The following is a 25,638-nucleotide window of genomic DNA, read 5'->3' as shown; positions in this document are numbered from 1 at the left end:
GTCAGATTCCTACAAAGGAGGTGATCATAAAGTAGCAGATTATTTCAGCTCCAACCTTATAATGGTGCATGCTCTTTGGCCAAAGGAAGAAAAACAAGAAGGGTCAGGTCAACAGTGATTTAATCGATCCTAGAGAAGTAATATTTTCAAATAGAGCAGTCAGTATCACATGGACCCCGAATTCCAAAGCAACATCCATCTCTCTGTTTGTAAAGTGCTTTGTCCCAACGGGCAGTGGTAGGTGCATAAAAAGATCACCTGTCTCTTGGCTTCTCCAGGTTCTAAAGAGATTTCAACCCCCAAGATAAAATTAAATGGTTTCCTCTTCAACAACTGACCGAGAGCAAGAATTAAAGCCAAAGAAATCATAAAGGCATCTCATGGAACTTAAAGATTGTCCAGTTTGGACGGTGTGATCACTTTCTTGGCCTGGGTGGGGAGGGCCATTGTCCTATTGGACTTGAACTGTTATTTCCCATCTGGAAAGTGACAGTGTCCTGCTCACCTTGAGTCATAGACGTGTCTATAAACACTAACTGTGGTTATAATGCTTCTGCACCTTCTTGTACTTTTTCACATTTCTAAAAGCAGACAGCTTTCTAGAACCAACCTAAATTGTGTCAAACCATAAAGAAATTAAATTAGGCATTCAGGAGTCCACTACCCCCAAAACTTGAAACGCAGCGTTTGCGTTTTGCACACACTCAAAAGTCCCTTTATGGACCTCATTTCAAGCTCCTTTTTCTTTTTTCCTTCTCTTTTAGAAACCAACTGTACTAACTGTATGCATGCACTCTGGGACCTGGGGAGAGCCTGCGGGGTCCGTGGCTCCGTCCTCCCATGTTCCAAGGATGAGGTCTAGGAGGAGGGGGTCGGTGAGAAGCATTTGCCCAGAACGTGGAAAATCCTCCACACCTGGGAGAGCCCCTGGGCGCATCTGATGCCTGCTACTCCACAGAGTCGATTTCACAAGCCAACCCCATGTGTATACCCAGTGCCTCAAAATGATGTCTGCAGAGCCCATTTAGGGGGCATTTATCGTGACGTGTCAAGTTACTGCCAGAGTGGTATCCCCTCCTCCTGAATGCAAGGGACGGCATTTGCCAAAATACCAAACATGATGCTGGCAGTGTCGGGAAGGACACACATGCCAACTGAGGAACTTCGGGGGCTCGGCAATGCCTGGCCAGCAGTCAGCTGAAATGCTTACGTCAACCTCCCAAGCAGGAGCCTGACAGTCTTGTGTTTTTCTTATGTCTCTAGAGCTCTGCCCGTTCTGGACCCTCAGCACCCAGCCCCGAACACATACACACAAGGGAGCCATTGACAAGGGAAGACCAGAAGGGAGACTGAGGTCAGGGGCCACTGCGTCCTGCACGTCAGCACCGACTCCAAGATGGTGTGGCCCTCGACGGGGACGTGAGCGCCACAAGCCCACCTTCTAAGACATCCCGGAATAAGTGTCCCCCAGCTGGGAAAACAAATGAGAAGCTTTCCAGAGGTAAAAGCTGTTTGCAACTTTTAAGAAACATTTTCTTTTGGTTTCCATTTATTGCTGTATCAATTGTATTAAAAATCTCTGGCTAAGAAGAAAAAATATATAGAAGAAGAGTGAATTCGTACAGAGGCTGAAATTGAAGAGGGAATATGTGCATAAAATAAGGAAACAACCGAAGAATGTTTAAGCGTTTATTTTCACGTTAAAAATGAGGAGTTACCCTGTGGTTAGAATATACCTTTATGCTGGAAAATGTAGTCACTTTTATCTGAAGTATTTTCAGGAAAAAAAAAAAAAAGAGGAAAAAAAATCCAGAAGTAATGAAGAGTGAGATCAAGATCTTCTGGCAGATTCCATCCGTGATGCCACCGTGAGCCATGCCCTCTCCAGGCAGCGGTCCTAACCAGCGCCCCGCGGGAGGTTAGGCCCGGTGTTTTCCCCACCATCGGTTTGGATATTTTTGAGCGGGGATGTCTGTACATTTAAAAGCTACAGCATTGCATGCTTTTATTATAAAATGTATTTATTCCTGCGCACTTCTCAGCGCCCCAGGGAACTGCCTCTGTTACATACAAAAATATCTGCTTTCTGTATCTTAGCATAGCCTTTCCACCACCCATCCCGTCCCTTCCTTCACATAACAGGTGATACTCGGTACATCACACATGTATACTGTTGATGGAGGAGACGGCTACTGAGTTTATAAACCATCCGTCGTGTCATTTACAGAGACGAGCATGAAGGATTGAAGCCATTTGTGAGATGATTCGAGTAGAAAACACAATGGTCCTGGTGATATGGAGGAAGCAGGTGCAACCACTCTGTGTGGTCGTTGAAGGGGGACTGCTTAGTTCTCTGACAGAGCCTTGGCTGGTCCCAGCACCCCACCATGGGAAGACGCCTTTCTAAAAGGGTGAGAAGAGGGTGCAAACAACAAAATGCACAAAGGCAGACTTCCTAAAACTTAAAAATCAGCGAAGTACAAGGTACCTGTCTACGGATGTGGCAATGGTACAGAAATTAATCCGTGTTTTCCCTGCATTAACGTTCATACACAGAAACGCTCTGCCTGGAGTTTAAGTCTGGGAGCTTACCCTGGCCAGGGTGCAACACAAAACAGGAAGTCAGTCAGTCCTCTGCTGGCACGTGCAGAGTGTCCCGAGGTTTGCTGGGTGGCGCCCTTCGGGGAAACTTGACGTGTCTTCTGGCTTTCCCTCCGATGCAACCCCGTGTGTGCTCACACCGCGCTTCTGTCTTGCGGCAGCCGCTCCTCAATCCCTGGGTGTGGCGTGGAGAGCAGCACATCTGGCCGCTGGGAACACTGGCCTCACCCTCCCCCGTTCTAGGTGGCCCGGTCCTCGAGGGTGCCTGGGCCGCCCTCCCTGTGACCCGCGAAGTTCCCAGCCTGTGTCCCAAGGCTTGCTGGCGTCCGCCTCGGGGGTCGGAGGGAGGTCTAAGCATTCGCTTCTTGGGGAGAGGAAGGGACTTTATCAATGCTGTTCTTTTCAGGTTACTACTCACACCTATCAGTTGGATATGTCAGCTATAAAAACCTGGAAAATCCAGGCACATGCAGGTCCCCAGGGAACTGTATTCCAAGGTTTCATGATTTAGGTCTGTTCCCCATCTAAGTTTAGATATGTAGAGGCATAGTTCCTATTCATTTTAAATGATCTATTGGAAATCAGGCAGGTATAATCCACGGCTGCTGGTCAGCGGGAGATATTTAGAACAAAAAGAACTTCACTGAAATCCTGGATAGCGGAATGATGCCCGTGGCAAATCGGGGGACCGCGGACCGTGCTGGTTCCTGCTACATACCGTTCTCTCTGGCTCTTCACTACCAACACACTCATGTACGTATGTATGTGTGCGTGCGTGTGAGCGTGTGCTGTGTGGTAAGAGGGACCCCTCCTCCGTGACCTTCCATTCGACTTTCACGTTGAACTGAATTTGAACGGAAACGGACAAAGGAGACTGTGCAGAGCCTGGATCACCCACGGGAGGCATCTTCAGGACCGCGGACAGCTCCCGACTCCTGAGAACCTCTGACACGTTCTATGTTCTAGTGCCCCGGAGTTTGCGCTCTGCCCACATCAAACGCTCAGACCCCAGGGAATGCTCTGATTTGCAAGCTTGTCAGTAACGCTAATCATGGCAATGGTAACGTCCTCCTTCCTTTCCAGATCACCCCCCTGCCAGAGCCTCACTGCACCAGTGGGGGGCAGCCTGCTGTGTGAGAATGTGCGGGAGGCTCCCTATACCAGCTGAATGTCCTCCGTTTCAGACATGAAATCCCCATTATTTTTGGGATTTTGCTGAAGATCCAAAGGGAGAGAAAATTGAGAACGTCTTACAGAAGGAGTGGGGCTCATTTAGACAGCTATGCTGCATTAGCGTGTGAACTTCCTTTCGGCCTCCCCAGCTAGCTCTGAGCCACCTCCCCTGCCTCGAACCCCTGGTGACAGTCTCCCCGGGCTCCCTGAGGTGCCCTTCCTGCCAGACGTCAGCCATCTATTTGCAAACTCCCTCTGAAGCTAACGCCTGGGTCTCCTGGCTTCGTTCACCCACCGAGTTGAAAGATTTTTTTGCAACTTTACCAGCTTCACTCCTCAACCCCCAACTTAAACACAAGATCAACTGAACACTGGCCTCTCAATATCAGGTCCACGTCCCTGGTAACGTATGCGCGGTTTACAAACCCACCGCAGTGCTGTGGGCAGGAGACACAGGTCAGAGGAGGCTGGGCTGTCCTGCCCCCACGCACGGAACACTTCCCAACAACAACCGAATGCCTCTCATTCTAACAGCTTGCTCAGCAGCCGTGAGGAGTCAAGAAACCGCTTCCCCGCGCCTTTGCTGCCCTGGACTTTAAATTTCTATTTCCTAGGGACGTAAGTGGCAACAGAAAGCTCGGAATTGGTGGCCTAGTGCACTGTCCGTCTTCACCTCTATCCCATCTCAGTAGAATGTTCTTGTGAGTGTGAGAAATTCTAATCTAACCTGAAATTCTTGCTTTGCTTGAAACCGTTCATGCAATTCCTTGAAAAATATTTTTGTATTTAAAAATTATGCAGGGGCCATGCTTTTTTTTTTCCTATTGCCACTTTGACTTTCCAATAGCTATGGTTTTTTCAGCATAACCGCTTAAACTCTTGAACGGCCGTTTATTTTATGCTGTTTGGGGGCAAACCCATTGCTTTTCTCCATCAGAGCACACCCTGTATAGGTTTTATCTCTGCCAGAGTCGCGACTGATGGGTTTTGGGGGGGGGTAAGGGTTGGGGGTCATTGTATGGAAGGATTTCTACATATTTTGCTAAGTGGAGACATCACTCTACTTTCAAATTGTTGTGGTGGTTGTTCCAGTAAAATGGAAGTTTAATCTGAATGCATTTCCCATGCAATTTCCTTTCTGTGTATATTAGTTTAAGATTTTGATTTCCATTTGGATAACACATTGCGTTGACCAGAAAGCACCAGTATAAACACAAACTATTTCGGGGTCTTTTCTAAAGCCCTCAGAAATGCACTCCAGGGATTCCCCGTGAATCTTCCACAGGCAGAAGATAAAAAATAAATGTGGTTGACAAGTGTTCACCAAAGTTTTTAAGCTTCATATAGAAAACTGTAAAGAGATGGCCCTCCCTCACAGTATATTAATATGTTGTGTAAAACCCCATGTCCCCAGTCCTGATACAAGGAAGCTTCACAACAAAGAAAAGGAAGGACATTGTGAGGATAAGTTTCTCAGATATGGCCCCTTATCAGGTAAGGAGTGTGGAAAACCGGAGGACACCTGACGTCCTGCACGGACGCGGCAAACGTCAGCGACTCAAACTCATGTGTAAATCAAACATCTCAGAGAGAAGACCACAACTGCTTTTCTTCATGTTTCAAAAAGAATTCCAGAGGCCAAAGGAAACCAGGTGCAGGTGCAAATGTATATAAAAATAACGAGCAGCGCTCATAACAAATAAGGGCGGCTACATTCGGCATCTTTCGCGTACGTCCAATCTCGGGCCAAGGGCAAGGAGTGTCCACTGTGCTTTAAAAGTTCTAGGAATAGAAAAATCAACACCCAAGCCTTTTCTAAATCCACACGGCCGTTTGTCGCGAGATGACTAACAACGTCTGTGGGGTCAGGTTTATTGTATTTGAACTGAGCTAGTATCAGGCTGCAGATACTACTGTTGTCTTAGAACTTCTCCAGGATCTATGTGTGGCCGCTTTAGAGACATTTCCCGGCTTATCACCCAGCTGCTGTAGCTCTCCGGGCCTCTGACACCTGCTCAGAAAGGGATCCCTCCCAGACCTCCACAAGTTAACCTTTGTTAAATCACCCCCTATTGCTGAACAAACTCACTGCTCCACCGTTCAAAAAACAGAAGGCATAAAGGTGAATACAAACGTAAGAAAGGAGTTCACATCTGGTCTTGCAGCCTTTCCATATAGTCTCTAAGGTCCCGGGGGCCCCCCAGCCCGGTGTCCTGACAGACCCACTTGATGTTATCCTCACTGTCAAACAGGATGGAGTTGGTGTATGGGCCACCGTCCTCCGGGAGGATGGTGGTGTAGGAAGTAAACTTGACTCTCTTCCTCTTTGGGCCCGATGGGTTTATAGGCTCACTTTTAATGTCTTTGTCATAGACATAGTCAGAGGGTCTGAGTAGTTGACTATGGAAAGTCTTCTGGGAGCCGCCGTTGAGAAGGAAGTTCCTCTCCTCGAACTGCAGCCCCCTGTCTATCATGGTTGTGCACTCCTCCGACGGGAGGGTGATGTCCACGGGGTTTTCCAGAAGTTCTACTTCATTCCCAAGCCAGACCCAGTCATGGGAATGGGGGATGTTGCCTTGTTCGCTCACAGCGAACCTTTTGTGTCTGTATTTCCAAGCAAATGCCACACAGTTGATTAAGAAGACCAAAATGGCCAAGCAGAAGACACAGAGCAGAGCGTACATGCCGATCTCCAAGTCAGTTAACCCCCTTGAGGTCACTGTAAGGTCACTGGGATTATTGGGTTCCGGTAACTTCCCTTGAGTGGGGAAGCTTGTGAAGGAGTCTGGACCACCACTCTTGAGCAACTTCTTATCCTTTCCTTCCAGGGGGTACTGTGGGGTTGTGCTTCTGTTGCTACGTTCCTCGTGGCCAACAGAGGCGCCATGTTGGAACCACTCCTGAACCGCTCTCTCCTGGTTTCCTTCACGCTGTATGGAATTACTGAAGTGGTCTTTGTATTCCCGACTGATGCCCTCGATATCGTTGGTGCCTCCTAGGTGCTCATCAACATTTGGTTCAAATTTGACCTTGACGTTTCCTTTACCCACGGCAAGAACACTCTTCCTCTTGGTCTTCTGACAGGGTTCGCTAATCATCATCTCTAATTTAATCAAGGGACCTTGCCCTTCACCCTGTGCAACCACAACCGGCCATTTGGACTGAAGGTTTGCCTGGACAGACACCACCATTTCATCCAATGATGACACAGTAACTGAAAAATCCTTGGGATCATAAATGTCTAAGGGTGTCACCGAACCATCACTGAACAAAATCCAAGAACTGACTATTGCTTCCTAAGAAAAATGAAACCAAAGCATTATGTTATAATCAGGTTCCTTCAAATTGCAAACATAAATACGACTTCCTATATAATATCATTTAAATATACAGATGGAGAAAAATAAACTTCTATGGTTTAAATCTTGAGCCGTTCCTGGCATGCCTTGAACTGACATCAATAACATACTACTGCTCCACTGATATGCGAAGCAAATAATATACTTTAATGAATGCATTAAGGTGCATATTAATTTATTGCATGCCGCACAACAGAAGTTGACTTTGACCTTTCTAAAAAACATTTTGAAAGATCAGGCAATTTATCTGAATCAAGATCAGGTGCAACTAATCAGGCTACTGCTCCAGATAATATCGCTGTGAACATTCTTTATTAGGGAGCCAGTGCTGATGAAGCAAAACACGCACTGGGTAAGGAGCCTGGGGAAAGATGCCTTATGGGAAGGAGCTCACCGGGAAGGCACAGCACCCTGGTGTCTTTATAAACACTCGTTATGAGTTTAAAGATGGAGGAGAGCTTCAGAGTTGGCAATGACTGTAAACGGTAGCGATTTGGGGCCCATCAGCCGCGCTTGTTCAAGCAGCTGACGTGGAATTTCCAAGTACCAAAACCACCTGCTTTGGCAAATGGAAAAGCCTGTGATACTATGGTCATGGGACAGCAGAGTGTGCCAAGCACAGATAAGGCTGCTGCAAAGCAAGTGGAGTATGGACGCATGGTTGATGTATAAGACCATGTATGAGGAAAACGTATCTAAGTCGCTGGTATTTTTCTCGAAAAAAGGCAGGGCCATCTGGATAAGAAGCAGGAAGGAGCTTCACGGACCACCCATCCTAGCTTCAACTGATGCCCTCTGCAGATGCGCGGGGGAGGGGGGAAGTGGTCTCAAACGACCGGGGACAAAAGGACTCTGGGATCCCACCTGCTGCGGGGCTCGGAGAACGTCCTGGGCAGCCACCATCGAGACGATGGCTCTCTTGTCCGCTCTGTGAGGCTTCAGGGCAAGAGACAAGCCAGCCACCAGCTGCACGCCCAGGTCGGCGATGGTGACGCGGTCATCCAGGACGATCACCGTCTTCTCGGCCAGGATGGAGTCAGAGAGCGGGGAGAGGACCTTCAAAGGAAGCGACCAAGCTCCAGTGTGTGCTCCACTCAATGGTTTTAAACTCCTAACTGACCTTTTCCATCAGCGTGTTCCCTCAGTTGTCTGCCAAGTGAGTGCGCTTGGGGAACTCTGTAGGGAAGGGTTATGCTATGGTCCAGTGACACTCGCCAACTGGAGGAGTTTGACAAACATCATGTCAGTCCATTTCCTTGCCTCTGACTCCTGCCATGACAACCACAGTGTATTTTCTGAGAAGAGCTCAATTTCACATAGAGACAAGAGCTAAAAGTTGCCCACCTTGGGACCAGGCACTCAAAGAGCAACGGTTTCCCAACAACTGACATTTAGATGTGAAAATGGCGGAATGGGCCATCTTCTCCTGCTCACATCCTTCCAGTGGGCACTTAGCTGTGCACTATGGGACAACAGTGATCGTGGCGCGGGCCACTGTGTCACCCCTGGAGAGACCACGTAAGCAAAGTGGAGGAGGGATTGTTAACGTACTGAGAAGTCACTCCTTCTAATTTACCATCTAGTTTGCAACCAGTGGTGCTTAACGAATGGACAGGAATATCCAGCAGGCAGAATTTCCAGAGCTGCCCCCCTCCCCGCCGCCCCGAAGATGTCCTCACTAAATTCTCAAACCTGGGAATGTGATGAGAAATCACTCTCATGATTATGTTGGCGTTTCTACGGCAGGTGCACCTTCAAACAGGGAGCTCATCCTGGATTATCGGAGGGGGGGGGTGTAATGAACATCACAGAGATCCAAAGTGTGAGAAGGATTTGACCCAGCTATTACTGCTGATGGAGGGGCCACATGAGACATGACGTGGGTGGCCCCTCTGGGAGCAGTGAGTGGCCCCTGTTAACAGTCCATGAGGAAACAGACTCCTCAGTCCCACACCCGTGAGGGACTGCATTCTGCTAACAAGCTGAATGAGCTGGGAAGCAAATCCTTCCCAAAGCCCCCAGAGAAGCCCAGCCTGGCCATCACCTTCACCGCAGCCTTGTGACAGCCTCAGCAGAGAACCCAGCCCAGCTCTCGTCGACTCCCGACCTACAGAACTGAGTTCATAAATGAGGCGTGCCTTTAGCCGCTCGTTTTGTGATAACGTGCTACAGAGCCACGGAAGAATAACACAAAATATTGCACGTTTCATCCAGTTTCGTCAACATTGGCTGTGGCACCACCTAAAATATGACTTAATTAACTACGAGTGGTAACACTTTAAATTTTTGCTAGAAAACGTGCTGCAGTATCTCTGCATAATTATGCCATTCAAACTGACCGGAAAAATAGTTTTACTCTTCCTCTAGTAAAATACAGAGCACTTCACTGTGGATTTTTAAATTCTTTTTAGTGCAAACATGTTATTGAAGAATTTACTGTCCACGGGGCGCCTGGGTGGCTCAGTCGGTTGAGCGTCCGACTTCGGCTCAGCTCGTGATCTCACAGTTCGTGGGTTCGAGCCCCGCGTCGGGCTCTGTGCTGACAGCTCGGAGCCTGGAGCCCAATTTGGATTCTGTGTCTCCCTCTCTCTGCCTCTCCCCCACTCATGCTCTGTCTGTCTGTCTGGTGTCTCTCTCTCTCTCAAAAATAAACATTAAAAAAACTTTCTTTTAAATTTCTGTCCACTGTTCAAAGTGTAACATATAGCTAAGTGGTTAACCCTCAAGGTTAGGAAAATAAAACTAGTTTTCTCGGGTTTGACCGTCTTCTAATTAGTGGTATATGAAGAGTAAGTTATCGTACTGGGGGAAAGGTGGCTTCCACTGTGCGTTTCATTTAGCTTTGGCGGTAAAAGAAATTAGGGATTTTTTTCTTCCCCTCAACTCTCCCTGAAATGCAAAAATTAATTTAAGTTAGATTATGAAAACTGGTGAATGTTCTACAGCCGGTCATGATTCTCTTGTGCGTGCGTGCGCACACACACGCGCACACACACACACACACACACACACACCTGCACGGCGGCATCTACCTGGACGCTCGTCAGTACAGACTGGGGCTGGGGCTGGGGCTGGGGCCCTGGCAAGGAGGGGGTGGCCCGTACCTGCACGGTGGTGATCCCCGGCTCCCGGCCCACCAGGGTCCTGCCGCCCTGCAGCTGTGCGATCCTTGGCTCCTCCACCTTCATGAAATCCGTCACCAGGTCGGTGATGTCAAACTGCCAGTCGGGGCCCAGCATGTAGCTCAGCTGACTCAAGTCGGGCGCCTCGGCCACAAACTGGGTGAGGACACGCACCGTGGCATGCTGGTACTGCAGGGAACAGCCTCGCCCCTTCTTCTCCTCGTCCTCCTCGTCCTCGCTCTCCCGGGTGGGCCTGGGGACACAGACAAACCAGGATCAACGCCACGGCCGTGGAGGAGCTTCGCACACCTCGCCTTCCAGCTTCTCTGGAAGCGTCAGAACACGTGGCGTGGTTTTGCTACCCGCCGGGCCCGCGCACCATTGGTTCGTCCCCCGTCTGTTCCTTTTCGGTGGTCCCTGTGCACCTGCTTGGAGCACGGAAGGCGAGCGCCGCCCCTGCCTTCACGCGCCCAGCATGCGCCCAGCACCGCGGGACATGCTGCCCCCAAATAGGCAGAGGTTGAGTCCCCGCCCTGCGTTCTGGAACTCTGTGGTTTGAAACTGTCCCCGCTGCGGGAACCGTGAGGTCCCGGGTCAGAAGAGCTGCTGGACCCAGTTCTCACTCCTCACGCGAGTCCCACACAGGCCCAGGCAGCGAGATTGGCTGCCCCCCTGCTCCCTCCAGGGGTGCGGTCAGGTGTGAGCGGGGGAGGACGGCCCCTGAGGATGGCTCAGCACTGTCTCCCGGCTGGCCCTGGACAGGGAGGCCAGAGTGCCCTTTCTCACCCCCTGGCCCACCCATGGCACTCGGTCACAGAGCTGCTGAGGGGTTCCTGCGGGAATCTCAGGCGCCCTGGCTCAGAGGACCTCAACTGCCGCCCCGCCTGTGCACGGCCCCAGGGAAAAGTCCTCCCTCGCTGACTCTGCTATTCCAGGACCTTCCCCTCGAGAGGAACCGGTCCTGTGTGCCTTTGCGAGAGCACCTTGCTTGGGGAAGGGTCTACGACCGTGGGCAGACAGGGGTGGCAGGGGAGCCAGTGGCTGTAATTCAGACACATTGAGTCAGCCCTACTATGCACTGGGTCTGGGTCTACCCACTCACGGGATCATAGAGCTAACAGGGCTAGCCATCTAGGGGCGGGGTCCACGCCCCGGCTGCTGTGCCCCTCGGTGCCCTCTTCCTCCTTATAGTGACCTCCCTGCATCTTCAAAACAGTCATGAAAGAGGTTCCTATTTCTACACGAAGCCGCCGAGGCTCGGAGTGGTTAACACACGGCCTGGACAGCTGGCGATCAGCAAATTTACAGAGTTCCGTTTGACTTCGGAAACCCACCTTCTTTAAAATGTACCCGCCTGCCTCCCTGAAAGGTCTGGGGACCATTTGGAAAGGAAGGGTGTGTAACCAGCATCCATAAAGAAGCATGTTGTGGTCTCCCAAAGCGAGGAGTAAATATCTGTGCTGGTAAGTGAGATGGCTTTAGTGGCAAAGGGACATATCACCAAAAACACGCAATGACATTGTGCAAAGTTATTCCCATTCTACTTTTCAGTGCTTCCGATTTGATCACGGGGAATGAAGGCCTCTGGGGTGCTGGGCTGTCCCTGACGCTTATGTGACACTTGCTGATCGACTCATGAAAGACCAGCTCAGCCAGGGGCACCCGGTGGTTCAGCTGGTGAAGCGTCCGACCCTTGGTTTCCGCTCAGGTCATGACCTCATGGTTTGCGAGATGGAGCCCCACATCAGGCTCTGTGCTGACAGTGGGGAGCCCTCTTGGGACTCTCTCTCTCCCTGTCGCTCTGTTCCTTCCCTGTTCTCTCTTTCTCAAGAGAAAGAAATAAATTAAAAAAAAAAAGACCAACTCATACAAACAGCAGTATCTATACAGAATGTAACACCGACGTTTTCTTTTCTCCGCATTAATTTCTACCAGTTGGCCATTTTCGATAGTTATGTAAAATTTCCCTTAAGTAAGTGAATAAAAGCGAAAAAAAGAACAATATTAAGTATACATTATAGGTGGCATTCAAAAGGGGCAATATCATAAAAGTGGTGAGTGAATAAATGAAGAATTAGAAATACTGTATTAATCAAACCATTCTGTCATTTTGGGACAGATAGCATTCTAGTTTTTTTTTTAAGTTTAAATTTTGGGGCACCTGGGTGGCTCAGTTGGTTGAGCGGCAGACTCTTAATTTTGGGTGAGGTCATATCTCATGGTGTGTGAATTCCAGCCCTGAGTTGGGCTCTGCACTGACAGCACGGAGCCTGCTTGGGATTCTCCCTCTCCTTCTCTCTCTCTCTCTCTCTCTCTCTCTCTCTAAAAAATAACTTGAAAAACGTTAAATTTTTCATTAATTAGAAATTCACTGTAAGTTAAAAAATCACGTACAGGGAGTTCTCTCTCGTATGCTCTTTGCTCTGCTAACATCTTGCATGATCACAGTATAATCCCAAGACCAGGAAACGGACATTGGGACAAACCACAGGGCTCATTCAGGTTTTCACAGTTTAACCAGTGCACGTGAGCGTGTGTGGTTCTATGCACTTTTATCACCAGAGGATTCACGGAACCATAGCCACGACCGAAAGACAGAACTAGTCCGTCCCCACGGGGATGCCCTGGGCTACCCCTTGATAGTCTATGCAGTCCCTAATCCACGGTGACCTCCAGTCTGTTTTCCACTTTCTAGATCACTCTACATGGGACCATGCAGTATGTGCTGTCTTAAAGTGCCGGTAAGGGTGTGAATGGAGTAACTAGCTGACATACATGTGGCTGCTGGGAGAGTGAAATGGTACATCCTCTGGAAAATAGTTCGGCAGTTTCTTTTAAAATTAACTACGCCCTTATCACGCGACCCAACAGTTACACCCTTGGGCACCTTCCCCAGAAAACTTATGCTCACACACAAGCTTGCACAGGAGGGTCATGGCGGCTCCATCCATGAGAGCCGCCACCTGGTGACAGCATGCGTGGCCTCCTGTGGACGATTCAGTACACTAAGATGATACCCCCCACGGATCACCCCTCAACAATACAACTACAGGAATGCTCGATACCGCCAACAACTGGGGTGGATCTCAAGGGACTTCTGCTGGATAAAAACAAGTCCATTCGAAAAGGTCACACACTGAACGGTACCACCTTCCCGCTAGAGAAACCTCTGCTTTCCAGGGCCACCTGGACACTCCCCACATCTCAAGGTCAATGGATTCAGCACTTTAATTCCATCTGTAAAATCCCTTCGTAGACGTTCCAGGTTGGGGTTTGAGTGAACAGCCAGGAGGTGGGAATGTTACAGAGGGGTCGTCTTTAGAAGCCTGGGTACTACACTTCGTCATTTTGTCTTTGGGACAACTCTCTTCAGTGATATTGTCACCTCCAATTTATAGATGAAGAAACTGAGGAACAGAGAGGTTCATCAACTGGCCCAAGGTCACACAGCTCTAAGTGGGAAAGCTCGCAAGGGTGAAAACTTCAGCAGCTTCATGCCAGGGCCCACAACGTAACCCCTGCGCCAGGCTCCGCGGATGGAGGTCGACATTTATAAGCAGGGAACTGAAAACGAGCAGCACAGGAAGGAACGATGGGGCAGTGGGGAATAGAAAGAAACGCCTACACCCCGTGCTCTGTGCTTTGCGTGCAGAGCAACATTATACTGAGTCCCAGCAACTGTGCCACGAGCTGGACACGACCCGTATCTCCGTGAGGCCCTCCTCACGTCGAAGGCTAGTACGTGCCCAAAGTCAGACCCCTCTGAGCCCCAGTCCGAGACCGCCGTGACCCCCTGCGGGCGCATCTCCCCGGGGATCCGGGCGCCAGGACCCGGCCCTCCCTCGGCTGCTCACCTTCTGTTGGAGGCCACGGGGACCCTCCATCCCTTGATCTGGCTCAGCTCCGTGTCTGAGATCTCAATCTGCAGGGGGAGCCTGGGCGCCCACACGGTCACTTCCAGCTGAGACGTGAAGTGCTGGTGGGTGAAGTTCACGGTCGTGTACACTTTGCTCCTCACCTCCTTCCCGTTCACGAAAATGGAGTCACAGTGGTTGGAGACCTTTGGGAGAAGTGAGAGTCTCGAGCTGCATCCGGGAAAACACCGGCGGCAAGGAGGCAGAGAAAGTTCGCAGACTCTGATTTATTAGTCGCCGAGACAATAGCGTCTCATCTGTTGGTAATTCCAACAAAAGGTAATTTGTAGGCACTAATTGGCGACAAATACTGATAAACAGACTCCAGGAAAACCATTTTGCGTTACGAAATACTGACAAGTAAGACCATAAACATAATTTAATGGAGTTCTATAACCTTTGTTGCTTCTTTCGTGGGTTGTTTTTCCCCTCTACCTCACCTTCTTTATGTACTCAAACCACCACTAATCAAACCCCAGGTGCAACATATTTCACTTCACCATGTTTGAAGATGCATGAAAGGTAGCCATATGTCGCTTTAGAAAAACGACTTTATTCAAGCCATACAAACCAAGAAAGCTTGGCACTGCGTTAAAATCCTTGTAGGAAATACTCCCGAAACGGGGATATAATTATTTGTGCCCCCATTAAACTGCACTTTTGCAGACTGGAAGTGAGGGTGTAGCATTTTGCTGTGGTTTTTGGACTCGGCACCTGGGGGGGGGGACCCTCTTAACGTGCACGTGTTAGCAGGTTACGTATCGGACGATTTAAGCCTCTATCTCACTCCACCCCTTCCGGATAAACAAGTAAAATGTTGATGACGTCTCTTCTGGACCTTCCGGAAAATGTCACTGAGGTTTGTAGGTGGGGAGGCCGTGGAGGGGGCAAGGGTCACCTCCAGGTGCAGGGGACACCGAAACCAAGAATTCACCACAGAATCGCAACAGCGAGGGGTCCACAGTCTCATTCTACAGGTGAAGGGGCTGAGGCCAGGGATGTGGTCCAACTGGCTCGGGCCACACGCTGCTTTCGGGGTCCCGCGTCAGTCTGAGCCGCTGGCGGACCTGAGTGCCACCAGGCAGTGTGTTTTGCGAGCCACAAACGAGGACTTACTTCTGACCTCGTCTTCCTCACCTGAGTCGGTACCCACAGCCCAGGCCTCCCTTCTGAGCCCCAGACGCTCGTGTCCCGAGCAAGGTCAGAAGTGCCAACTTCCAAACTCCAAGAGCAAACCTCCTTGTTGTTGTTGTTTTTTAACGTTTTATCGTATTTTTGGGAGAAAGAGAGACAGAGTGTGAGCAGGGGAGGGGCAGAGAGAGAGGAGACACAGAACCCGAAGCAGGCTCCAGGCTCTGAGCCGTCAGCACAGAGCCCGATGCGGGGCTCGAACTCACGGGCCGTGAGATCATGACCTGAGCCGAAGTCGGACGCTTGACCGACCGAGCCACCCGGGCGCCCCTTCAGCCATCTTTAAGTAGATCTGACCACGGCCACTAGCAGAGACATGGGCTGAAATCCCAGTGACACTGACTGGGTAACCCTGGTCCTCAAAGCAGTGAGCGGGGTGCTGCAGGGTGGCCGTGTCAAGCTGGCTCCTGTGAGGACTGGGCAGCCTGAAGTCTGTGCCCTCCAGGGACAAGGGAGAAGAAAAAGGATGACGGGAGCAAATCAGCTGTCTCCAGGGGCATGCCCGAGGAACGTAAATCGGCAGGATTGTGCCCAGGATTTCGAAGAGAGCGAGACTTTCGATGAGAGCAGAAATAGAAGGTTAAAACTCGTTCTTACTTCAAGATCCTGTGACGCTGACACGATGCCGGGCCCGGCTGCCCTTCCCTCAGACACTCAGAAAGGGGTGGGAGCCCCATTTCAGAGAAACCGCTGGCTCAGGTGGACGGCACCGATTCTAGAACCTTCCCGGTCCTACCTCCTACAGAATAGACCTCAACCCTCCCGCATTTGTGGAAAATTCAGGTTCCCCTTGGCTCTGGCTTTCCACCCACCCTCATGCCCCCTGTAAATCACCTCAAGGGGCGCCTGGGTGGCTCAGTCAGTTAAGCGTCCGACTTCGGCTCAGGTCATGATTTCGATGTCTGTGAGTTCGAGCCCCGCGCTGGGCTCTGTGCTGACAGCTCAGAGCCTGGAGCCCATTTCAGATTCTGTGTCTCCCTCTGTCTCTGACCCTCCCCCGTTCATGCTCTGTCTCTCCCTGTCTCAAAAATAAAAATAAAACATTAAAAAAAAAAACAAACCAAACACATCCCACCATCAGGAACACACCTGTTTTGGAAACCGCGAGACCCTTTCTGTGCCTAAGAAATGAAATCTCGACACAGTGACAGTCTATATACCCCTTCGGGGCTCATGCAGACTTCAACCTGCCTCATCGTTCAGGCAGTGAGGGATGGCCTGAGTGGACGAACTTAAATGAAGAATGTAACAAAGTCAGAGGCCTTCGAAATGCACTTGGTTTCTTTCTCCTGGGACGTGCCTACCCTTACAAGAAAGTGTGTGTCACCGTCCTTGATTAATTCAATTAAAACAGCTCAGATGAGGTCGGTCCTGCTGAGTGCTAGGCTGTGAGGTGCGTCGTAATGTGTACAAGACATAGCAGATTTCTGGACTGCGTGTTGGTGCCCCCCCAATTCCCATGTTGAACCCCTAACCCCCAATATGGCGCTATCTGCAAATGGGGCCTTTGAAAGGCGGTGGGGTCATGAGTGTGGAGCCCCCGTGAGGGGATCGGCGCCCTTACAAGAAGAGACCCCAGAAAGCTGAATTCCTTCCTCTGCTCCCTCACGTGAGAACACCACCAGGAGGCGGTCTGTAAACCAGGGTGGGGGGGGGGGCTCTCCCCAAACGCCCACACTCCGATCTCAGACTCCCCAGCTTTCAAAACCGCGAAGAAAGACGTTTGTTTGTGGATAAGCCTTATTATTTGTGGACTCCGTGTTCTCGAATGTACCTACCGCTCCCACCACTGTCCCGGCAACGTGTGGAAGCTGGCGGGGCGTGAGCTCTGAGTCACCTGCCCCACGCACAGGCTCCCAGCGGCCGATGCTCTGTCCTCTTGTCTCAGCCCCTCACACACAGACGACCAGGGGTTGGACACGGGAGGGGGGCAGGGCTCCGGCTGGGGGGGCAGGTGCACGGGGCTCCAATCCCTGCGCTAGCTCCTGGTTAGTTGGGGGTGGGGGTGGTTCAGGCAAGCCACTGCACGCTTCCCAACCTCATCCTCTCTTTTGCAAAATGAAGAGGCTCTCCCAGGATGAGTTGTTTCTAGGATTCAAGACGACAGCCTACGGGAGGTGTGTATGCGTGTGTATCTCCCCCTGAAGGTTCGCATTTGCTAATTCAGTGTTTGCGGGACTTTTCCAGGATACGACTTGCGCGAATAACGAGGGCTGGTTAGTAGGCACCCAGTGTTTGCCTCGGACCTCTCCGCCTGCGGCCTTCTCCCCTCTTGATGCGAGCCAGGCAGCACAACCCTCACCCCACCTGCATCGAATCCTCGATAGAAAAGGGAGTGTCACGTGCGAGGGCGTCGAGGGTGCGCGCGCAGCAATGCGACCCTGGCCCAGGGCTCTTTCCTCCGCCCGCTCACACGTCGGGCCTCTCCCGCGACTTCCCGAGGCACGCGGGACAAAATGCAAAGTCGCGATTACAGTTCCTGGACGCGCCTCCCCCAGGCTTCCCCGGCACACACCCCGCCCCCTGCACAGGCTCCCTCCTAGCCGGCCTACCTTCTCGCCCTGGGGCCCTCCCGGCTCATACCCCCGGCTCATCCCCCCGGCCCCCATCCCCTTCCTCGATCCCCGATCCTCCGGTGCCTGAGACCTGCGGGTCGCTCGCGTCTGAGGCAGTTACGCCAACCCCCGTCCTTGCCAGTGACTGGTTTAGGGGAGGCCACGTGACACGGTTCCCGCCAATGAGGTGTGAGAAGCCGCCTGGGACACCCGGAAGGGTCTCCTTGCTCTGCGACGCGCAGGAAGCTGCCCTCCTTGTCCTACCGGATGTTGTCACACCGCAGATGACGACGACGGGGACTGCAGCGGTGACCTCAGAGCCGGGAGGGAGCTGGCCAAGGAGCAGGCTGACAAGGCGAGCACAGAAGGGCAGGAGGAACCGCATCCTGCGTGCGCTGGACGGACCACTGGACCAGCCCACCTGGAACCCCCACCCCTTGGACTGCTGGCACAGGTGATCTATTGGGGTTAAAGCCGTTCAGTCCATGGTTTCTTTGTCACTGGCCACCGAAAGCAGCATGCACTTTGCAGGATAGCCCAGATGTCCCTCCACAGAAGGTATTGTCGGAGTCATTTCTTTTTTATTATTTAAAACTTTTTTAATTAAAAAGAGAGACAGACAGACAGAGTGAGGGCAGGGGAGGGGCAGAGAGACAGGGAGACGCAGAATCCGAAGCGGGCTCCAGGCTCCGAGCTGTCAGCACAGAGCCCCACGAGGGGCTCGAACCCATGAACCGTGAGATCATGACCTGAGCCGAAGTCAGAGGCTTAACCGACTGAGCCACCCAGGGGCCCCTGAGTCATTTCTAATTTAAACTTGGCACCTGCTCGCCTGGTCACTCTGCATCCCTAGTACCCTATTCTCTGATTTACTGGGTGTGCTCCTATGTAGACTGTATTTACAATATTTCTGCATTATTTACAGCGCATCACCCACAACACGCGTAGTGCTCATGTCCTATGGCTTACACTGTACTGACTGCACTGGGTAGCTCTTAGCTATGCAACGCGGGACAATTTACCTTCCGACACTGATCCCTGTTGGAATGCTCCTGCTTACTTTCTTGTTCTTCTCTGTTTCCCACCTGGAGGTGATCTGCTTGAGAACGGGGACCTGTCCCTCTTTTTTTTTAAACATTTAAACGTTTATTTATTTATTTTTTGAAAGAGAGAGAGAGAGAGCAGGGGAGGGGCAGAGAGAGAGAGGCAGGCACAGAATCCGAAGCAGGCTCCAGGCTCCGAGCTGTCAGCACAGAGCCCAAGGCAGGGCTGGAACTCATGAACCGTGAGATCATCAACTGAGCCGAAGTTGGACACTTAACTGACTGAGCCACCCAGGAGCCCCTGGACCTGTCCCCTCTTAACCGCTGTGTCTCTAGGTCTAGTACAGCGCATAGCAAACTGAGGTGTTCAGCAGACAGACACTCAATGGCAACGTGTCTCCATAGTTTCCTCTGGGTGCGGTTATCCCTGTGGCCCATGAGTAGCATGTCTGGGTAAGAAGGAGGAAGAGGTACCAAAGGCAAGGTTATCAGGTTAATAACGTTCAGACAAAAGTTCGTTCAGTAGATCGTGAGAGGAGACAGACCAGTAGAAGAAGCAAAGAGCAAAGCTGAGAAAGTTGCAGGTCAAAGATCCGATTAATTTGGATTCCCACTATGAATATGGCCTTGTGGCTAGCACCTGAGATCTCTGTGTTATGCCACCCGTGTGCGTCTGTGTCAGGAGGGGACAGGAGCACACGGCAAGATAAAGATCAGCCGGGTTCCCACCACCCATCTAAGTGATACCTTCAGGGTTCTCTGAGCCCCCAAAGGAACATCGAACACCAAATGCCATGAATCCTAATGTAAGGAGCTGGCGACAGGAAGGTGGACATTGGAAGCAGACACCCTGGGCCGCGTTCCTCTGTGAGCATGTGCGAGATGGCTTGTAAATGTCATATTGGGAAGACTGTCTTCAGAGGTTAATATTTCACTGTCAAATTACGCTTTTGCAGCTACATTACTTTCAAGTAAGAGAGGAAAATACAGGCTCTCCGGATGAAAACAGGTTTCCTTGGGGGATCCTATAAGATAGATCATCGACTTCATTTCCTATTGACAAACAATTGAGTCTGTATTTCAGCCACCCTGTGAGTTTGCCACACTGTCGATCCTTCTGGGGAGAAGGATTGCGCATAAGGTTTCCCTCGAGACCCCTCCCCCATGCCAACAAAGTGCAAGAAAGGAAAAAAGCATACAGGCAGATAGTATGTTTCTCACAATTCACACACACACACACACACATACACACACACAGGGCTGAAATCCCATATTAGGATCGGCAAAAGGAAATTAAGAAAAAAGCTTTGACATTCTACTGTCATCTGAATCAAGCCATTTGTATTTATTACCATGTTTAGCAAAATGCACTGTCTGAGGAACCATAGGTACTCAAAAAACATTTATTTTCCCTTGAGTTTTTACACTTCCAAAAAATACAAAAAGGAATAATACCTATCATGTACTGACTGCTTACTAGGTACATGTGTTGTTGTTTTTTTAATTATTTAATGTTTTTATTTATTTTTGAGACAGAGAGAGAGCATGAGCAGGGGAGGGGCAGAGAGAGAGGGAGACGCAGAATCCGAAGCAGGCTCCAGGCTCTGAGCTGTCAGCACAGAACCCGACGCGGGGCTCGAATCCACGAACTGAGAGATCATGACCTGAGCCAAAGTTGGACGCTTAACCAACTGAGCCACCCAGGCGCCCCTCATGCATTGCTTTTCAAAAACTTTACAAGTAGAAGTATACTCATTCAATCCTCCAAAGACTACATATGTTAGGTGTTTTGTCCCTGTAGCATGGATGGGGAAACTGAGGCCCAGGAGGGGCTGCTTCTCCAGGGATCAGAGCTGGTGAAGGGCAGAGCAGGGGTCTGCACTCAACCCCCCTGAATCAGGGGCTCTTCAGCACTGAGTGTTACCACCCCACGGTCCTGCCCCCAAAAAGCAAGACCCAAATACGCACGCTGGGATTTCATGCCCACCTTACTGAGGTCTAATTTATGTTCCGTGTCTGTTTCAAGGCACACTTGGAGGAGGGTGGTGGTGCACGCACCCATGAAACCACCACCACGCTCGGACACGGAACATTCCCCTGGTCCCAGAAGAGAAGACCCCTTGTGCCTCTTTTTGGCCCACTGTCCCTGGCTCCAGGCACCACGGATGTGCTCTGTGTCACCAAGCATTAGGTATGGACTAGTTCAGACTAGCTTGATCATTAGTCCTCAAGTCCAGCGAGTGGAAGCCAGACTGAGGTCCTGAGACCAAGGTCCTCCATCAAAGCCTTCCCCCCTCACATCTGAACATCACTCCCCGTCCTCCGGGGCCAGACTCCGCACCCGTGAACCCGAGGACACTAAACTTTCCAGCTCTGACATTCACCGTTCTGTCATTTAGAGGATTCAGAGACAAGAGCTCAGGGCTACAGTGTATTTTGACAAAACGTAACTCTTCTCTGCCTGAGATCCCTCAGCTGTAAAATAAGAATAAGTCATCCACTCATTTAACAAATGTTTTGTGAGGAGGGGTGGGGGGCGCCCTGGACGGCTCAATTGGTTAAGCGTCCAACTCTTGATTTCTGCTCAGGTCATGATCTCACAGTTTGTGAGTTTGAGCCCCGTGCTGGGCTCTGCGCTGACAGTGTGGAGCCTGCTTGGGATTCTCTGCCTCCCTGTCTCCCTGCCTCTTTCTCTCTCAAAAATAAATAAATTAACATTAAGAAAACAAAACAAGTGTTTCGTGAATATCATCTAAGACCTGGGAATTGTCCTCAGTGTTGGGGACGGAGCTGGGGGCACACAGGCCCTGCTGTTAAAGATGCAGAAGTCTGACAGAGAAGCCACGCAGCATGTGGATAGAGCATACACATCAGGTCACTGGGGGGGGTTGAAAGAAAGCTGGAGCAGGTGGGAGCACAGGCGGTGGTGACGGAGGGGCCCGTCCAGTGGGAACGGGCAGGCGTTCGAGCAGAGACAATACACGCAGCAAGGAGGGAGTCGTGAGAACATGCACATCTCTGAAAGCGGAGGAAACAGGAAGTGCAAAGGCCCTGAGACAGGATTTTCTTGCCATATTCAGGGACCAGGAAAAGAGGGCAAGTAGGGCAGAAAGGTAGCCAGGGGGTTGGATGTGACCCCACTAAGCGAGGATAACGAGAAGGTGAGGAGTCTGGAGGAAAGGAACGGCATGGTCAGACAGTGTGAACAGGAAGCCTCCGGCAGCATCAGAAGGACAGGGTACCGTGTAGGGTCCACTGAGCCGGTCCAACAGCGACACGAGGGTGGCTCGGATCAGGGTGGGAGGGAGGGAGGCAGTGAGAAGTGGTCCAACGCGGGATGTGCCGTGCAGGTAGCCCTGGGTGACGTGGGCAAGACACAGACAGGTGTCTCAGGCTTGGGCCTGAGAACACAGGAAAAAATGGCACCGGCATCCCTGAGACAAGGGGAGGCTGCGGGAGAGGCGGAGAGAAAGAGTCCGGAGCTCGGGTTTGAAAATGTTACATTTGAAATGCTTATTAGACATTTGGATGAAGATGTGACGTGAGAAGTTGGAGACCCGAGCGTACAGCTCATGAGAGATTCGGTCTGAGGAAATACATTTGGGTTATGCCGGCACCAACATGCCACGTTCAGAGCCAGGGGACGGAAGGATACCCCGTGTGTGAGCCTCGGGCGGGCCAACACTTCCAGGTCACGAACTGACACAGTAAGGGACACTGAAAACATGGGGCCGGTTTGTTACAAAGGGAAGGCACAGGAGAGCAGGTGTCTTGGCAGGTAAGTGACGGAGGTGCTCGAAGACGGTGTGACCGGTTATCAGTGCTGCGGGGGGAGGTCAAGTAAGGCGTGGACAGAACCTGAGTGCAGGCACCAACCTTGCAGGAGACCCTGGAGACACATGGGCACTAGGCAGCGGAACAGACCCGCACCTGGCGGGGGAGGCTCAAGACAGGATTTGGGGCAGAGGAGAAATTCATCGCCTGACCACCTGGAACTCACGGCTCAAGAGGAGCTCACAGAATCAACCCTTCCTGAGTGAGCGCTAGATGCAAGCGGCTGATAGAAAACCGTGTTGTAACGCTCCAGCACCCCCGAGCCGGTAACCTGTTGTGTAACAAGACGGAGAAGAAAACCGACCTCGTCAGGGAGGTTCTTCAGTCCAGCCGCCAAAATAGGAGACAGGACGAAAATCTACGTACACAGAAGTGCAAATGAATAGTTTGCAAGCAAGTGGACAGGGAAAGATCGGGGGAAGTTTTCCAGGGCCCAAGGGGGGATCAGTGAGGAATTCTCTTAACACAGGTATGACCTTTCTGGTCCCCGGTGGGTAGCTAGGAAGACGAAACCTAACGGACTGCAGTTTACAATTTATGAAATACTGTGGCATCTGAGATTCTCAGTGGCCTCATGTGGCAGATTTCAAGACTGTGCCCAGCACAGCACCCTTCCCTTTGCCATGCGACTCTGCTGTTCCCCCCGCCCCCCGGAGGCAAAACATACTTTCTTCCGTAACATTGGGTTTGGGCAAACGACTCGCTTTGTGCCATAGAATTTTTAGCAAAAATGCCACAATGAAACACTCCAAACATAGTTAAAGGATTGGGTTTGCCCTCTCGATGTCTGTGGCCTGGATGAGCTGAACCCCAGCAGACCTGGAGGCCCGCAAGCAATGACGAAGTGCTTATGGTGGCCCGCGGTTGAGATACGGGGGCCGTTTGTTACGTAGGAGTAACTAATTGATGCACTCGATGACAGTGTGTCTCAAACAGTGCTGTGAATCCCAAGCCACCACAGAAAATACATCTTACGTTATGACCAATCCACAAGATGTATATACAAGGGACAGAAACTAAAGTTCCGTGAAAAAGTACTTACCCTCACTACCTGTCACTCGGAATTTTTTATTCTGTTCCGATGCCCTCCATACCATTTATTCCACTCTGAGCCATCCTATTCCATCATTTTTTTAAGTGTTTAATTTTTTTTTTTTTCAAAAAGAGTGAGAGCACGAGCCAGGGAAGGTCAGAGAGCCTGATACAAGGCTCGAACTCACGAACCTCGAGATCATGACCCGAGCTGAAGTCGGACACTTAACTGACTGAGCCACCCAGGCGCCCCCCCATTCTGTCAGTTTTTACAAAATGCTAGTCAGAGCCCATAAAAAGTGGCCCTTAATTTGAACAATCCTGCACTTAAGCACTGCGGGAAAATTATTCTTCATCCCATTTTACAGATGAGGAAACTAAGGCTCAGGTAGGTCGCCTGCCTAGTCATGGGCAGCCAGTGGTCCAGGCTGTGCGTTCTGACCCAATACCCTCCTGATTTATTGATCATACAGGGGCTGCAGTCACCTCTGATCCCATCTCTCTGTTCCGTTCATTCTTACTTTTTACTTAAAGTCTTCTTAGAACAAGGGGCCTGGGTTCTTCTCTGCTGGATAAAAATCAGAGACTGAGTCACGTCAGCCAGGTTCCAGTTTCAACTCACAGATGGAGAAGGCTGCAAAGACATTCTTCCCACCCTTATCAGACTGCAGAGTTAAAACTTGCCCCACGGGGCTGCAGACCTGGAATCTGGAGAAAGGACGTGTGCTTGCAGGGAGAAAGGGACACTGAGCGTGTGTTTCCCCGGGGGCAGACACTTCTGGGTGCCACAAAAGCCACATCAAAGGAATCCAGGTGAAAACTGTTACTGACTTGCCAAAGACCAAGTATAGGCTGCTGTGAGAGGGTGAGGGCACTGGGGCCTGTAAAGGTAGGGGAGTCTGTACCCCTTGTGAGAATTCTGGGAGTCCCACCAGGCACTCGGAGGGAAGACGGGAGAATGGCCTGGGGCAGCTTCCCTGGGGGGCCTGGCTCGGGAGGGCACAGCAGCCACTGTGGAGACTGCACCAGCCCTGTAAACAAGGGTCTCTCTTCAGGAAGAAGTCTGAGAAAGCTGCCGCTCCGGGCACGAGTGGAATCCACTGCATCTAAAGTCATCCGTTTGACTTAAGTTTAAGCTGCTTCATTAAAGACTCCCGCATTGTTCTGGCAAACAGCCACGTGCTCGGGGTGACCAAGTTCCCTCATGTTAAAATGTACACAGTAAGAGTGTATGTGGGATTTGAGAAACACAACAGATGAACATAAGGAAAGGGAAGGAAAAATAAGGTAAGTACAGAGAGGGAGGCAAACCATAAAAGACTCTTAAGTACAGAGACCAAACTGAGAGTGGCTGGAAAGGAGGTGGGGGGTGGTGGCATGGGCGAAATGGGTGATGGGCACTGAGGAGGGCACCTGCTGGGATGAGCACTGGGTGTTGCACAGAAGTGATGAATCAGTGGGTTCTACTCCTGAAGCCAAGACTCCACTGTATGTTAACTAACTTGAATTTAAATCGAAAGAAGGAAGGAGGGAAGGGGAGGGGAGGGGAGAGGAAGGGAGGGGAGGGAATGGAAGGAAGGGAAGGGGAGGGAAGGGAAGGAAAGGGAGGGAAGGGAAGAGAAGGGGAGGGGAAGGGAAGGGAGGGAAGGCAAGGGGAGGGAAGGGAAGGGAGGGGAAGGGAAGAAAGAGGAGGGGAGGGGAAAGGAGGGAAAGGAAGGGAGGGGAAGGGAGGGGAGGGGAGGGGAGGGAATGGAAGGGGAAGGAAGGAAAGGGAGGGGAAGGGAAGGAAGAGGAGAGGAGGGAAGGAAGGGGAA

The 25,638-nt window shown here is 51.0% G+C and overlaps 1 protein-coding gene across 1 annotated transcript in view; it reads right to left on the bottom strand.

Annotated features, from left to right (window-relative positions):
- Positions 1-1,676: 1,676 nt before the first annotated feature.
- The window catches only part of LOC125915015 (transmembrane protein 132B), a 228,163-nt gene continuing 204,201 nt past the window's right edge, over positions 1,677-25,638 (bottom strand). The window contains exons 6-9 of the mRNA XM_049620637.1: positions 14,110-14,315; positions 10,238-10,508; positions 7,998-8,189; positions 1,677-7,070 (exon numbers count right to left, since the gene is read on the bottom strand). Of these exons, the coding sequence (XP_049476594.1) occupies positions 5,922-7,070; positions 7,998-8,189; positions 10,238-10,508; positions 14,110-14,315 (1,818 nt within the window). The 3' untranslated portion in view covers positions 1,677-5,921. The remainder of the gene's footprint in view (positions 7,071-7,997; positions 8,190-10,237; positions 10,509-14,109; positions 14,316-25,638) is intronic.

Source organism: Panthera uncia, assembly GCF_023721935.1.
Source record: "Panthera uncia isolate 11264 chromosome D3 unlocalized genomic scaffold, Puncia_PCG_1.0 HiC_scaffold_9, whole genome shotgun sequence".
NCBI classification, from domain to species: domain Eukaryota; kingdom Metazoa; phylum Chordata; class Mammalia; order Carnivora; family Felidae; genus Panthera; species Panthera uncia.
This window is presented reverse-complemented; position numbering and strand designations above follow the sequence as displayed.